The sequence below is a fragment of the Prionailurus viverrinus genome, chromosome B3 (genome assembly GCF_022837055.1).
Source record: "Prionailurus viverrinus isolate Anna chromosome B3, UM_Priviv_1.0, whole genome shotgun sequence".
Taxonomy (NCBI): domain Eukaryota; kingdom Metazoa; phylum Chordata; class Mammalia; order Carnivora; family Felidae; genus Prionailurus; species Prionailurus viverrinus.
This window is the reverse complement of record NC_062566.1, coordinates 35,749,958-35,764,796: the sequence shown is the minus strand read 5'-3', so window position 1 is coordinate 35,764,796 and position 14,839 is coordinate 35,749,958. Positions and strand designations below refer to the sequence as shown.

General features: G+C 51.9%; 1 protein-coding gene across 5 annotated transcripts in view; it reads right to left on the bottom strand.

Moving 5' to 3' along the window:
- Positions 1 to 14,839, bottom strand: part of RBPMS2 (RNA binding protein, mRNA processing factor 2) — a 32,365-nt gene that overhangs the window by 3,212 nt on the left and 14,314 nt on the right. The window contains exons 2-8 of one of the 5 annotated variants that reach the window (XM_047864031.1): positions 12,111 to 12,188; positions 11,473 to 11,511; positions 10,833 to 10,895; positions 10,342 to 10,492; positions 9,388 to 9,539; positions 3,080 to 3,149; positions 1,656 to 2,810 (exon numbers count right to left, since the gene is read on the bottom strand). In XM_047864031.1, coding sequence (XP_047719987.1) covers positions 3,087 to 3,149; positions 9,388 to 9,539; positions 10,342 to 10,492; positions 10,833 to 10,895; positions 11,473 to 11,511; positions 12,111 to 12,188 — 546 coding nt within the window. In that variant the 3' untranslated portion in view covers positions 1,656 to 2,810; positions 3,080 to 3,086. Of the gene's footprint in view, positions 1 to 1,655; positions 3,150 to 9,387; positions 9,540 to 10,341; positions 10,493 to 10,832; positions 10,896 to 11,472; positions 11,512 to 12,110; positions 12,189 to 14,839 lie in introns of those variants that run through there. The other 4 variants (XM_047864032.1, XM_047864033.1, XM_047864030.1 and 1 more) reach the window with 4 other exon arrangements.

Here is a 14,839-nt window from a genome sequence, read left to right as displayed (position 1 = left end):
AACTATTCGAGGTTCATAGCTTCACAGTTCAGTCCAGACATGACTATCTGCTAAGGCCTCTCGCCCTGAGGAAAGGCCCCAGTGCAGCTGGAGGGCCCCTCTGGGATGGTTTCAGGGCCCCCTCCCCATCCCGGACCCTCCTCTCAGACCCAGGCCTGGGCCCTGCTCAGTAAGGCGTGACGGAGATCCCCCAGGGAAGCCAGAGGAGCAGGGGCCTTTAAATTATGGAGCAGCTTTCTTAGCCCCTCTCAGAAAGGCCCGGCGCCCCAGCTAAATAATTCACCACCTCAGGAAGACCCAGTGGTTCCTGACACTGCTGAAGTAGGTCAGGCATCAGCTTGGTCCTGGTGGGGCGGGGGGGGGGGGGGGGGGGGGGGGGTAGTGGGTCTCAGAGCAGCTCCTCACCAGAACTAGGAGAGGCTGCAGGCTGGGAAGCAATGCCTCTGGATACTGCAGGGAGGTGAGGGGTACAGGGTACACAGGTGAACACAGCCAATTCCCCTCGTCCCACCCGGACCTCTCCCTGGGGTCCATGTAACCAACCCTCTAGCCTGACACCCTGTGGCCTCCTCCTCCCTCAGAGCACCTGGGGTCCTCTCTTTACATGCAGATACCAGCTGGGGATGCATGCGTCACCCCGTAGCCTTTAACAGCTGACACATTTATCAGAACATCTTAGACCCAAAACACCCAGTGCAGGACTGGGATTCAGAAAAGGTGAAACAGAGAGAGGGATACAAAGGTCACCCAAGACATAGGTGAGGAAGTGACCAGGGACAGCCACAGCTGCTCCAGTTTCGCCCAGAGCAAGACTGGAATGAAACCACAGAGTGGGGGCACTCTAGGGCCTGTCCTGCCCTCCCTGTGTAGGCACAGCTCCAAGCCAAGCTGTGAAGGGTACGGGGTGGGGGCACACAGATGGAAAAGACAAACAGCAAAGCCATGGGGTCAGTGCTCCAACCCACCAGAAGCAGCTAGAAAGGATTCCAAACCACTACTTTACAGATGAAGAAACTGAGGCTCCAAATCACAACAGGGAACAACTGGGGCCAGCTACAGGTTCAGTGAGGTCCAGGGTCATGGCTCCACATGATTTCTCTTCATGCCCATGTACTCTGGCTTCTAGCAAAACCTCCCCCTCAGGAACCAGAGCCACCACAGGGAGCCTACAAGGGTGTGGGAGAGTGGCCCTTTCTAGGGCCATCCTTCTTCCCTCCAGCACAGCCTCACAAAATATATACCAAGGACACTTCCTGGGGGAGCCCACCCTTCCAAACCACAGTCCTTCTCTGCTAGAGGGCCTGAAAAGGCCACAGGCCAGGAAAGGTCAGGCCAACTAAAGCACAGCACCCAGAGAAAACAAAGGTCCCATTTGGGTGCTTACTCTGGGTGCAGGGAATCTCCATCCATAGCCTCAGAACTCTGGATGAAGGAGTGAATGAATCAAACACAGGGTGGGCTGGCAGATATGCCCCTGTTGAGGGGTCCTCTGTGAGTCTCTTTCCTCCAGGACTTAAGGTGCACAAGGAGGGAAGGTGGGAAGGGCTACATGAGCCGTAAGGCCTGGGCCCACCTCACCTCCCTCCCCCAGCTCGCAGCAGCTACCCTTCAGCGGTGCCCGTCTAGGTCCCGTGGAAGCAAAGGTCAGAGAGCAGTTACTTTGGATGACTTTTTATTTTGCATTTCATATATTATCCAGCTTCACATTCTCACAGGATCAGCAATTACAACAGCCACCTCGTCTCCCAAGTCTGAAAACGGCAAGACAGCCACACAGCTGCGGCCAAAGGCAAAAGCACTGATGTGCTCATGAAACAAAAAAATTGCACAATTTTTTTTCCTTCATTTTTCTGAAACTAACGCCTGAAACAAAGGCTCATTGCTGGAGAACGGAAACCCTTTTTTTCTTCATGCCTCAAACTAAACATTAAACTTATCTGACAAGGCGAACAAGGTCTCTTTAATAATTAATTGCACACACACACGAAAAATCCTTTATGATGCATAAATATTTTGTTACACAGGGTACAAAAATACTTTCACTTTTTGGTTGGTTTTGAAGTACGGAAAGAATGAGGAGCAGGGCAGGGGTGGGGTGCGCTGTGGAGAGGTAAGCAAAATGGGCAGAGAAAGGATTTTCTTAGCAGTTGTTGGCCCCTCTGAGGAGGACGCAGAGGACCCGGACTTGAAATGAAAAAGAAAACACTATCTCTGTCGGGTGGTGGCTGCTGTTCGGCCTGGAAGCGCGTGGGGGTGGTGGGGGCGCCAGGCTGCAGGACCGCAGGGCGGGGCGAGCTGCAGGGCTGGTCCTCACTGAGACAGGGGCTGCAGGGGAGGGTGTGCACAGAGGGACCCGGAATGATGGACCATTGGTGGCCAGGACCTGTTGCTATGGTGACACAATGTGAGAACAAACTGTACACTCACATATACACAAATTTAAGTGTCTTAATTCATGCCAGAAAACATGCAAAATTAAATGCCTCGTTTCTCTGAGGTGGAGCTGTGGAAGCAAGTCTGGACCCAGGGGGTCAGGCCTTGCTCAGTCCCAGTGAGATCTCCGGCCTGGGGCTGGGTGTCCCTGCAAGAAGGCCCCTGAATCCTCCCGGGAGGCCTTGGCGAGGGGCTCTGGGGAAGGACAGGGCTGAGGAAGAGGAGAAAGGAAACAGGAAGCAGTCCACTGAGTCAGGCTTAAAATTCACAGTCTTTGGAGGGAAGCAGCAGCTCTCCACAGGCCGCCTGGGGGCAGTGGAAGCTCAGAGCGGCTTCCTCCCCAGCGGGGTAGGGGCTTCAAGCTGCGGTGACAAGACCTGGAGGGAGGGGAGAGAGGTGGCCGTGAGCAGAGGTGAGGGACTAGAGATGAACCCAGGCTTTGCCCTTGTGAGGAGGCTGCAAGATGGATGGCAGGGGGTGTCGGTGGGAGGAGAAGGGGAAAAACCAGCCAGAGTGCCCTAGCACGCAAGCCCAGGTGGACGCCTAGCACCAGTGAGCTCTCCGGCTCAGGCAGAAGGAGGAACCACGGCCCTGCAGTAAGCCAGGCTCTAGAACACTTATCCTGGGCCTCTGGGCCAACACTTACTGAAGAACTAACAGAACTGACGATATTTCCATCCTTGCTGGGTGGTATCAGAGGAAGGGTACCAGCGCACCTGCAAGAGAAGCCAACGTCAGGAGCTAGCTGTGCAGTCCCTTCTCTTGACTGGGGAGTCTTCAGTGTCCCTGCTGGAGTCCTGGTTCTGTCACTGACTGGCAGACGCCGGGCCACTTACTCACCTCTAGGCATCAGTTTCTTCATCCTGAAAATGGGAGAGCGCCACCTGACCTGCCTCCTCCGCAGGGTTGAGGTTCAAATGAGAGAATCGTTACCAAGGTGTTTTATGCTCCACTGAGCCCAACTGTACCAGGTGGACTTTTGGCAGTGGGGGTGCTGGTCAGCATTCTGCCCTTCCCCCTTGACTTGAAGAGTGTAGAATTTCTGACGTTAGGAGCATGAACCTAATACATTTTTGCTCAGTTTCCTTCTGTCTCAGTGCCCTCACCCAAGTATAGGACAGAGATGACAAAGTCACAGGGTGTCCGTGAGGATCAGGTGAGACACAATGTACAAACACTTTAGAAACCAAAGTTGCTGTGGTCTCTAAGGGGTAGGACTCCTGTCCTTGTAGGATTCTCTAAGGAAGTCATGGCTGAGACCCAGCTGATGCTTCCATCCCTTTCCATCCCTCTTGTTCCCTCCATTATCAGCCTCCCAGGTCTACAGATTTGTAACCCACCAGCTGAGGCCTCCAATGGGGGCCTGGCAGCTGTCTCAGCCCTGGCACTTGCCAGAAGGCCCTTCAGAGCAGTAGCCCCTAAGCAGGATTCCCAGAGACGGGTCAGGAAATCATACACCCTCCCTTTCTAGGCACAGCCTCCCCATGGGTCTGGGCAGTAAGCTATGCTGGGTGCCAAGCCAAGACTGCAGGAAGGCCACCTGCCCCAGTTATAGACAGCATGTCTGCCCCAGCCTAACCCATGGCTGCCTGGGATCAGTGGGGGAACACAGCATCACAAGACCTTGAATGAGGGCTAAGGGGAAGAATGCCCAGGGAGGGGAGTCCGGGGTCCCCTCAGGAAAGGAAGGGATGGCACGCCAAGAGCCAATGTAGAAAACAAGTAGCAGCTGGGCCCACAGACAACTAGCTTGACAGTGTGGCAGTTGGACTCAGTTACCCACTTGGCTGCCTGGAATCCCCGCCTCTGTAAGCGGAGAAGATGTCAAGTAATGTCAGGTCGTCTGCGGGCTGATGGAAGCTTTCTGAGAACATACTCCTCTGTCTCCTCCAATTCTTACATGTTTTGTACACCCCAGGACTCTGCTCACCACATGTTCAACAGCAAGCAGAAGCTGGTTACCCTAAAATGTCAGGACACTTGGCATATAGCAGAAGCAGGTCCTAGGCCACCTAATCAATGCCAGAATCTTCCCTGGGCTCCAAGGATGTGGCACTGCTCTCACCAGGACACCGTGGACCAGGGCTGCTAGAACCACCTTGATTAAGCACCATATCACACAGAATGGGAGATCAAGTGCCTCTTCTTGCCTTTGAGCTGTCCAGCCTCAGAAGCCACTATTTTCTCTCCTGCTGCCTCAACATCTGGAAGCAGTTCCCTCCCCTCCTGGCTAACAGCCAAGTGGGAGGCCAAGTGGGAGGCAGCCTCTCCTCCCCTTTGCTGAGCTGTGGGATGCACTCCCACCTGGAAGCGTGGCTGGACATAAGAGCTCATTCCGTAAGAGAGGGACAATAAGGAAACCAGCATGTGGCTACCAGATAAGCTTGTGGCCCACTCCAGCTCAGGGAATCACCCGGTGGACCCTGACCACCACCCCTCACCTGGCTTCCAGCTGGAGCAGCCCCGTGACAAGAGATCCTGACAGGTGAGGTGCCTTGTAGGGCTGGACAAGATGCAAATGTTGGTTAGTGTGGGAAGGGCTCGGAGGGTTCTGACTCACCACTGGGGAAGCCAGCGGCTGCTTAAGGGGCTCCCTCGGCAAGCCTGCTTCATGGGGTCCCCCACTCCCTCCATTAGGTGCTGTGACTCAGTCTCCAAAGCAGCAGCTTTCCCCCCAGCCTGAGATGAGCCACTACCCCTTTGGGGAAGAAGTAGAGGAAAACCTCCATTTCTGAGCTCGGGATGGATGTGCCATCCCAGTGGACAGAACATACGTGAGGGGCTGCCTTTCCATTTCCTCAGACACAGGTAGAGGCTGGCAGTCAGGGTCCTCTAAAGAAGTGCTGTCCCTTCCTGCCCCAGCTCAGAACAGGAGACACCCCCAAGGCCCAGGGATCAGGGCCAGCACATCAGGGAGTGAGTGAGCAGCCCACTCGCAAGGCCTCCAGTTGTTCACAGGGATCTGGGGGTCCTGAGAAGCCACCGCACAGGGACAGGCCCATGGGCATCTGGAATGACCAGGCTCCAAGAAGGGCAGCATCAAAACAAGGGAGGGGGGCGGGGCACATGAACTCGGTCCTCTCTCAGATCTTGGGACTAACTGAGAAGATAGACCAAGAGGTGGAGAAAGGAATAAATCCACATGGGAAAAAATATGAATAGCCAATAAATATGGGAGCCTCACTCATCAGAAAGTCAATTAAAGGAACACTCAGGTTGCCAAGTCTACACTGTGACCTTGTAATAGTTCTAGGAATTTATGATAAGGAAAACCAGCAGGACAGGTACCCAGGGAGGGGTGAACAAGGGCGTCCATGGCAGCACAGCCTATTGGTAGCAGAAAATTGTGTAACAACCTAATTTACCATCAATAGGGAGCTGGACACACTTATACAAAGGTGGGCTTGCCAGGCATCCAAATGTAGATCTACATTTACTGATGGGAAACAATGTCCTAATATTTAAGTTTTAAACAGATTAAATGTGTAACTTTTATAAAAGCCACCTGGGTGGTTCAGTCGGTTAAGTGCCCAACTTTGCTCAGGTCATGATCTCACGGCTCACGGGTTTGAGCCCCGCGTCGGGCTCTGTGCTGACAGCTCAGAGCCTGCAGTCTGCTTCAGGTTCTGTGTCTCCCTCTCTGCCCCTCACCTGCTCATGTTCTGTCTCCCCCTCTTTCAAAAATAAACAAACATTAAAAAAAAAAAAAAAAAAAAAGATCCACATCTATGGATTTATTTATACACGCACACCCAACTATCTACTAACCCTATGGACTAAAAGTAACTATTTTCGGGGGAGCAGGATAATAAGCAAAGGGAAAAGAGAATCTTACCATCTCCATTATACAGATAAGAAAACAGAGGCAAGGGAGTTCATGTAATAGGAAAGTCATTAGCAAGCGGTGAGCCAGTGTAAAGAGGGGGAAAAGAGCCCCGGTCAAAGATCCCCACCATCCTCAGGTTGAAGTGGAAAATGAAGTCAAGTCTGGGAGGACTCTGGGATGCAAGGGGATACAGAGAATTCCCACTTTTAGGCATGTGCCAGACCCCATGCCATCTACACCTCTTGTGTGCCTCATCCTCTTAAAAGAGAAGTTCCTATCAAGAGGACCAGAAGGTTGAAGAGCACCTGGGTGGCTCAGTTGGTTAAGCTTCTGCCTTTTGGTTTCAGCTCCGGTCATGATCTCATGGTTCGTGAGTTCGAGCCCCGCACCAGGGTCTGCTCTGACAACGTGGAGCTCACCTGGGATTCTCCCTCTCCCTCTGCCCCTCCCCTGCTTGCTCTCTCAAAATAAATAAAAAAACTTTAAAAAAAAAAAAAAAAAGAGGACCAGAAGGCTGAGCAATATGGCCTCACGCTAGACAGAGCAGGACTAAGCCATCTCCAATGCCCCTCCTGTAGGTCTGGGCCCCATGGCCACATACGGATGCCTTGGCTGAGGCTGAGCTAGTGGCAAAAGGCATGCAGTCAGGGTATGTATGTTGGGACACAGAAAGGAAGGACTGCTTTTCATCCCCTTTTTCTACTACCTTCTCTCCAAGTCACCTCCTTGCTCATAGGCCCAGAATTAGTTCTGTTGTTCCTCTGGGTTCAGAATAATGCCCTCAGGATGAACAGCATCCACTTCTGGGCAGCACTGTCAGGGGGCAGGGAAGGAGCTCTTGGAAGGAAAAGACACAAATGCTATTACTGCATTTGGTTCGGGCAGTGCATTCTACTGTTGTGGAGACGGACATCCAGAGAAGTCCAGTAGCTGGGACAGAACTAGTTACTACCTCGCCCAATCTCTTGTTGCTAGCCTGCCTCCCGACAAATGTCATTAGCCTTCGAGGTGGGCTTTATCCCCATCCCAGGGAGTCCAGAAACAGGGACTGAGACACAATGAGGCCTCCAGCCTCGGAGAGGACCCTGGGGGCACTAGATAATAGTGATATTAAATAATAACCATGATAACTGGCACTTCTCTAGCATTCCCTCTATGATAATATCAGAAAAACAAATACCTACAAAGTAGGTATGATTATCACCATTCCAAAGAAATTGAGACAGAGAGGTTAAGTAACTTGCCCAAGGTCATAGAGGTGTTGGAAGAGCCAGGATTTGGACTGAGGCAGCTGGACTGGAGTTGGGCAGCCACTGGGCAGGGACAGGGTGGGAGGGAGGAAGCTAGAAAGGAAGAAAACAGGAGGGCACATAGCCCTGCAGTATGGAATTTAAGGACAGGAAGTAGCGTGCCCCTTTCAGCCAGCTGGAGGAGCTACCCCAAGAACGGCAGAGGCACCTCTGCTTATTAACTTGACATACTATCTCTGGTTCCTAACCTCTGCCTCACCATTGTCATGGCCAAGCAACTTGGAGCAGACAGGGTAGAACCCTCTCCACCTCATCTTGATTGCCCTCTCATTTTACAGATGAGGACACACACAGAGGCCCAAAGGTGAAGTCACTTGCAAAAGATCAGGTAGCGAAATGGTTGCACAGCTAGGATCGGAGCAAAGCGCCCGGCAAGGCCTCATAGGGCTGCTGCAGTGAAACTCCCTGCGTGGCCAGGAGCACTACTGCCAGCCTCCTGCACTCCACCAGGTCACAGAGGATGAGGACAGTCTCCTGGGCTCACCCGCTCTTTGCCCACCACAGAACCTGGTTTGTGGTAAATACCCAATCATTTCCCTCTGGGGAATGATCTTTACCACCTTCCTATCCCCTATCAATTTTCTAGCTGCCTGTGGTGCACAGCTGGGGAACGGTGCCAAGTTTAACCACACTTCTGCCCTCAGTACAATCTAAAGCGGCCATGGCTAAGGGGACCTCCCCTGATGGGGGAAAACAGTTTGCTAGGGTAGTAGGCGGGGAGTCTGTACCTTCCACCTCAGAACTGAGTAGATCCAGATGTCACTAAGCCCTTCAGAGGACCTGACATAGACACACACTGAGCCCCCCCCCCCCCCCCCCCCCCCGCCTTGGGCAGAGCACCCAAGCCCTCCCACCTTGGCTTCTGGTTCCTGTGAACTCTCTCTTCCTGGCTTCTTATATCCTGTTCTTCCTCGTGCCCTACTGCCCTGGTAAGGCGACCTCCATCAACAGCAAAGCTCGCCCGGCCAGGTCGCTCTTCCCAAGGCTCAGCTCTTGCTCACTCTACTGATCACAGGCCAAAGTGGGCTTGCCATCACTCCTCAGCCCCCTTGTGCTGCCTGGTGGCACTTTGTCCATACACCTGGCAGTGCCTCCTGTCACTGCACCAGGGAGGTCCGGGCCAGAACGGACCGTGGCTCACTGGCCTCGGGCACCTGGTATGGCACTCGGTGAGTGGCCCAGCACTAACCTCCCCAACTCTCCCCTAGAAGTGCTCATTCCCTCTTTCCTGCCATCCCTGCACAGGTTCACCATGGAGAGTGTCTAGGCTTCATGAAAATAAGCACTAACACTCACTGAGCACTCCATGCTCCAGGTGTGGGGGGGGCCTGTGGTGCCGGCCCTCCACAGGTGTTAACATCTAATTCTCTCAACAACCCTGACGCAGGTAATACTGTGCTCATTCTTCTAGATAGTAAAAAAGTCAGGAATTTTTAAGTGCTTTCTGAAGTTCGTAAAGACCAGAGAGGCAGAGGCAGGCGGCCTGGCTCCACAGAGCACACTCGGGTTGGGATGTGAATTGTGGCTGTCACCACAGGCAGAACGCAGTATGGCACCCGCCTGCACATGTTCGGTGGGTGGTGGGACCATGGCTGGGTCTCTCTCACACTCACATTCTGCCTCAGATCCCCGATGTGGCCTCACAGCTAATCCTCTCCCTCTCCTCTGTCTGATCCGAAGCCCTAAAGAGAATGTCGTGGGAGACGGCAGTTCTGCAGCTCTAGAGGCATGAGTGGCCCTGTGGCCATTCAGGAACAAAGTCTGGCCAGCTTAGCGCCTCCTTCATCCTCTCCCCGCCTCTCCCCCAGAGGGGCTTACCTGAGCATGTAGGGCGGCAGCGGCAGCAGCAGTGGCAGCTGGGTAGGTGAATGCAGCGTGTGAGATGGCTGGGGTCAGCTCTGTGGTGTACAGAGGGTAGGGGGCCCAGGCCTCTGGGGATGCGGGGATCAGAGCAGCCCCCATAAGGTCATCTACAATGGGAGACAACAGCCCCCATTGTCAGAACACTGGTCTCCCCTTCCACTACCATTCCAAACAGAGAAGGGGACCTATCACTACAGTTGAAGCATAAGCTCCCTACTCAGGCCAGACTTCCCTCAAGGACCGAAAGACCGGGGGAAAAAAAGCCACGTTAACTTGGCCTGGCATGGTGAGCATCCTATCTGCTTTAAGAAGCCCTCAGATGAGGGGCGCCTGAGTGGCTCAGTCGGTTAAGCGTCCGACTTCAGCTCAGGTCGTGATCTCGCGGTTCATGAGTTTGAGCCCTGCATTAGGCTCTGTGCTGACAGCTAGGAGCCTGGAGCCTGCTTCAGATTGTGTGTCTCCCTCTCTCCCTGCCCCTCCCCGGCTCACGCTCTGTCTCTGTCTCTCTCTCAAAAATAAACAAACATTAAGAAAATAATAAATAAAAAATAACTCATGCTCTTTAAAAAAAAAAAGAAAAAGAAAAAGAAGAAGCCCTTACATGGGCCTCTGCCCATCTCATCCAAGAAAAATCAGAGAAGGCTTCAGAGAAGTTGGGCAATGCTGACAGCTCAGGAGCTCAGTCTGTCCGCAGCCTAGCAAAGGCTACAAGGGGAGGAAGGAAGCATGGAACCCGCAGAGACAGGTGGCTGTGGATACAAGAAGCCTCCTGGAAAGGACTGACTCCCTCAGTGAGAATCTCAACAACTTCCCTCTGTTTGCAACTGCACTCAGGCCCCTTGCCTGGGGCAAGTAAAAGGACAGCAGACAATAGCTGGACAGCAGATGATAGCTCTGAGCACCACTCACAGGGGTCCCGTGCAATGAAGTGTGCTCCTAGGGCGGGGTGAGTGTTGGTAGGATTTGGTGTAGCCATTAGCTTGTTCTTGGCCATCTTGGTGTTGGCTTTGGCAAACTCTAGCCTCAGGGTCTGCGGGTTCTCAGGATCAAAGCGAATACCCTACAAGAGAAGGGAAGGGAAGGAAAGGAAGGAAAAGGCTTTACTTTGTAGGACTCAGACAGTCTGTCCACTGCAACAGGTACAGAAGGGCCCCAGAAATGATCTTGCCTAAAAGACTCACCCATGCAGGGGCCAAGACAGACGACACACTGCTTGGACCTTGTGAGTAGTGGCGTTTGATAGACAAAGCAGCCAGAGACTTGGCTCCAGATGTTGGGGGATTAAGGTATATCTGTAGGCCCTTTTTAGTGGCATGGAGTGGGGGAAAGTTTGTAAAAGATAGAACAGGAATACTTGTTGTCTAGAGGTCTGTGGGTCAGAGAAAGCCTTGTCTACTCACATTCAATGCATTCTTGGCTGCTTCTGCTCCTGCTCGGCTGTCAAAGATCACAAAACCAACAGGCTAGTAGGAGAAAGAGAGAACATCCTCATATCTCTCCCAACATTCCATTTTCCCCTCAAAAATAAAACAAAGCAAAAACAAAAAACAAAAACAACTTCTTGCCTATATCCTATGTTCAGCTAGAACAGAAGTTTCTCATGCACCCAAAGTCTCCCATCCAGGTACTACATTGTGGGAAATGATTCCAATACAGCTTTATCCCACTGCATTAAACATCACCCTCTTGGTAAATCTTTTTTTTTAATGCACGCAAGTAATTAAGTTCCAGTGTTTTCGCCAGCAAGAAAGGGGGCACCAATGTATTAAGGACATGGGAAGGCCCCAGGTTTGGTAAAGGGGCAACAGGTTGAAAGCTTCTCAAAAAGCTTCCCAGAGAGGGAGGACCATAAGCTGACTGGTAAGGAGAGGGGACCTGTGGAGGTCGCTCTTTCATCAGTTCAGAACAGAAACAAGATGAGAAAGAGCAGGTCTCAGCTGCCAAATGCCTCAAGATGAGGAAAAGGTAGCAGGCTCAGGTCCAAGCTCAGTAGTCGGTCTGGGCTGGGAGGAAAAAAAAAAAACTTTGGAGAGAAATTACCTGTCTCGATGTGAGTTTGATCAGGGACCCTTCATACCCCTGCAGAGAGAGGTGGTTATCACAGGGAAGGTCAGAAGCCTGTTGTGCTAGCCCAGCCACCCATGACATCAGCCCCCCTTTCTCCACCAGTGCTTGCCTGCATCATTCTCACACCACTCCCACCACGTGTCCACCACCCTGACCTCCACCAGTGTTGAGCGCCCTCTGCCCTTGTGTTCTGTATCACATGGTGTAGCACACGATGTGGGCATCATGTGGTAGCGTTCATCATTTCGTGCGTAAATTCCCACTTGCTCCGCTAACTTGTAATGTGGAAGCACAGACCCCACCTTTTTAAAGTTTTCTCAAAACTTGAACTGAAAAGACTACACTGAATCTCAAAGATTCCTTATATGGCAAAGCCTACTGAGAGTCTCTCTTGTTTCCACTTTGCAGATGAGGAATGAGAGGCTCAGAAGGGCTAAGCAATCGACGAAAGCAACATGTGAATTAACACAACCAGGACAGAGAGCTGGGTCTGCGATCAGTTTCTGACACACTGCCCTCTGCCTTCCTGCTGCCCAATCCAGGTCGGATTCACTCCTGATGCTTCTCCTCCATTCTAGGCTCTGCCTGTGGGTGGCTGGGTCCAGACTCACCTTGAACGGCCTGAAGAGCAGGTAGAGTTCTCTGGGTTTAATGTCCACAGGGAGGCCACTGACGAATAGTGTTCGGACCTGGTGACAGAGACCACAGTAGACAGGGATGATAGCTCTTCCTCCAGGAAGGAACTAAAATCCTTCCAGAGTTTAAGGAGGAAATCTGTATTTCCTGGGCTTCCTTTGGAGGCCAGGGCAAATGAACACTCAGAGTTTCATAGTACTTAACTTTTCAGAGCCCTTTCTGTACCCTTTCCTTTCTCTACATTCATCCTGCAGTTGACTCAACAAGCACCTGCTAAGCACCTCTGTACACAGACTGAGCTGAAGAGCTGCAAGAAGGGAGAGCCCTGTGTCATAAGCACACAGATCAAGGATCCTTTTTCAGATCAAGGATTCCTGAGACTTGAAGAAAGCTATGGTGTCTTACCCCCAAGAATATACAAGTCAAAACATATATATTTTTCAGAAGATACAAATGGACCCCAGATTGAGAGTCTCTACCTAGTCTAGAGAAGAGGCAAGGATGTAAATGGATAGTAAGCCCTATACCACACTACACCAGGAGTGATTTCAACAGAAGGCCTGGCGTGTTCACATCCATCTCCTAGTGCTTTCTACGCTAGATGTAAGCTCTTCGATGGCAGGGAATATGTTGTATGTTTGCCTCTATGCCCAGGTCTTAGCATGGTGCTATATTAAATGTTTACTGAATAAGAGACCTGGTTAAGGAGTCAGAGATGGAACAATTATGCTGGGTTTTGAAGGAGTACGATCTTAGCGGCTTCAAGTGAGGCAGATGATGCTATAAGTTATGAGCCTTGCCCTCAACATGGTTACAAGCTGATGGGAAAGCCAAAGCTAGACACCAGGTGTCCATCCTGTGACTCCAACCAAACCCGACCTCCTGAACTGTGGGTGAGGTCCCTAAGAGGGTTGGCAGACACTCTAAGTCATTACTGCTAGTTAAATGCTGCTGGCACCAGATGCTCAACTAGCAAGGCCAGATCAGCCAATAATTATAAAGGGGAGGGAGGATTTCCCATCGTTTAGATCCCTTAGAAATATGTATTAAAACTGTAGCTAAGTTGTGAAAAATCCAAACGAACAGAGCTTCCCTATACACTTGACACCTGATTTCAAGTCTCTTTTTTAAAAAATTTTTTAAAATGTTTGTTTATTTATTTAAAGAGAGCAAGCCGGGAAGGGGCAGGGAGAGAGAGGGTAGAGACAGAATCCCAAGCAGGGTTTGTACTGTCAGCACAGAGCCTGACAAGGGACTGGAACTCATGAACCCAAGATCATTACCTGAGCCAAAATCCCAGGAGGTCATGCCCTGAGCCGAAATCAAGAGTCAGACACTTAACGGACTGAGCCACCCAGGCGCCCCTCAAGTCTCATTTCATACCACCAAGCAAGCCAAGCATAGATCTTCTGAACTTACCCCTGCCAGTATAAGAAAAAGCTCATGCGCCTCAGCCTGCCTCCCTGCCCTGTGGCCTTTCCTGATACCATTTAGATGCCCTACCTACAATGGGCCACATTCCCTTCTTCAGAGGCACCAAAAAACTTGCTCCATATTCCAGTGATGGCCTGCCAAACCCACGCGACAGCCTTTTCAAAGTCAGTGGCTTGAATCAGGAGCCTGGGCAGCTAGGCAAAGCTACACCCAATGCAGGCAGGCAGGCAGGCCGACAGGCACAGACACCCCCACCACTCTACCTCTGCCCAGTCAACACACAGATCTGAACAACAGAGCCAGGAATGGCAAAGGCAACCACCCCCAACCAGTGTCACCAGCCCCACTCACACAAGAATGAGCCCAGCACGTGGCTAATAAAGAATGGATGAAGACAAGCTTCTTCTCTTGCGTGGGTTTTTGCCAAGAAGCATACCAAGCAGGATCCTTTGCCATTTAGGATGCATCTTCCCCCTTTGGTCATGCCTTTCCCTCACCAGACACGCCTCTGCTTCCAGGCCTGGGGTGAAGATTCTGCACATTTCACAGGCCTTGGCAGCTCGCATTGCTGTATACACAGTTCTCGAGCATGGCCCTGTTGCCAGAAGCACCTGGGAAAAACTGGACAGCCTGAGCTCCAGGGTAGCATAAACCCAGCTCCTGGGCTCCAGAGAGCAACAGTCCTCTACACCCCTGCCCTTTGATAAAAGAACCTTTAATTTACACGCATACCACCAAACAGAAGTGACTTATTTGGGTCATGCAGCAAACCCAGGTCTCCTGACTACTCATCCAGGCTGCTTTTGGGTGCCAGAACGTGGGCACTCAGCCCACCCCCCGAAGATGGACTCAAAGAGCGCAAGCCAGCCAGGGCCCTGCTGGAAGAACCTGGATCAGTACTACTCCCTCCTCCCCGGGACGTGGCTTTGGTCAAAGATGTGGAGCCAGAGCCGCCCCACAGAAACCTCTGCCTCAGTTCTCCCCAGGGGCCACCCATTTCACCCAGGCTAATTTTAAACCCTTCCTCAAATGGCTCCTTTCTGACCAGACCTCCCCAGAGGCCCCCTTAAATAGCAAGTTCTCAGCACAAAATTTCCTGCACGGGCTGGGGGTGGGGTTGAGGGTGAGTATAGGGGAGCTTTCCCTCATTCCCAGTTAGGATCCTTGTTTCCAACCTTCCTGCTGGGCCAGATGACCTTTTTCCTCTGCCTCCATGTTTTAGGTTCTCAAGTGTCCAAAATGCTACAATGCAGAGCTACCACCCTGTCCC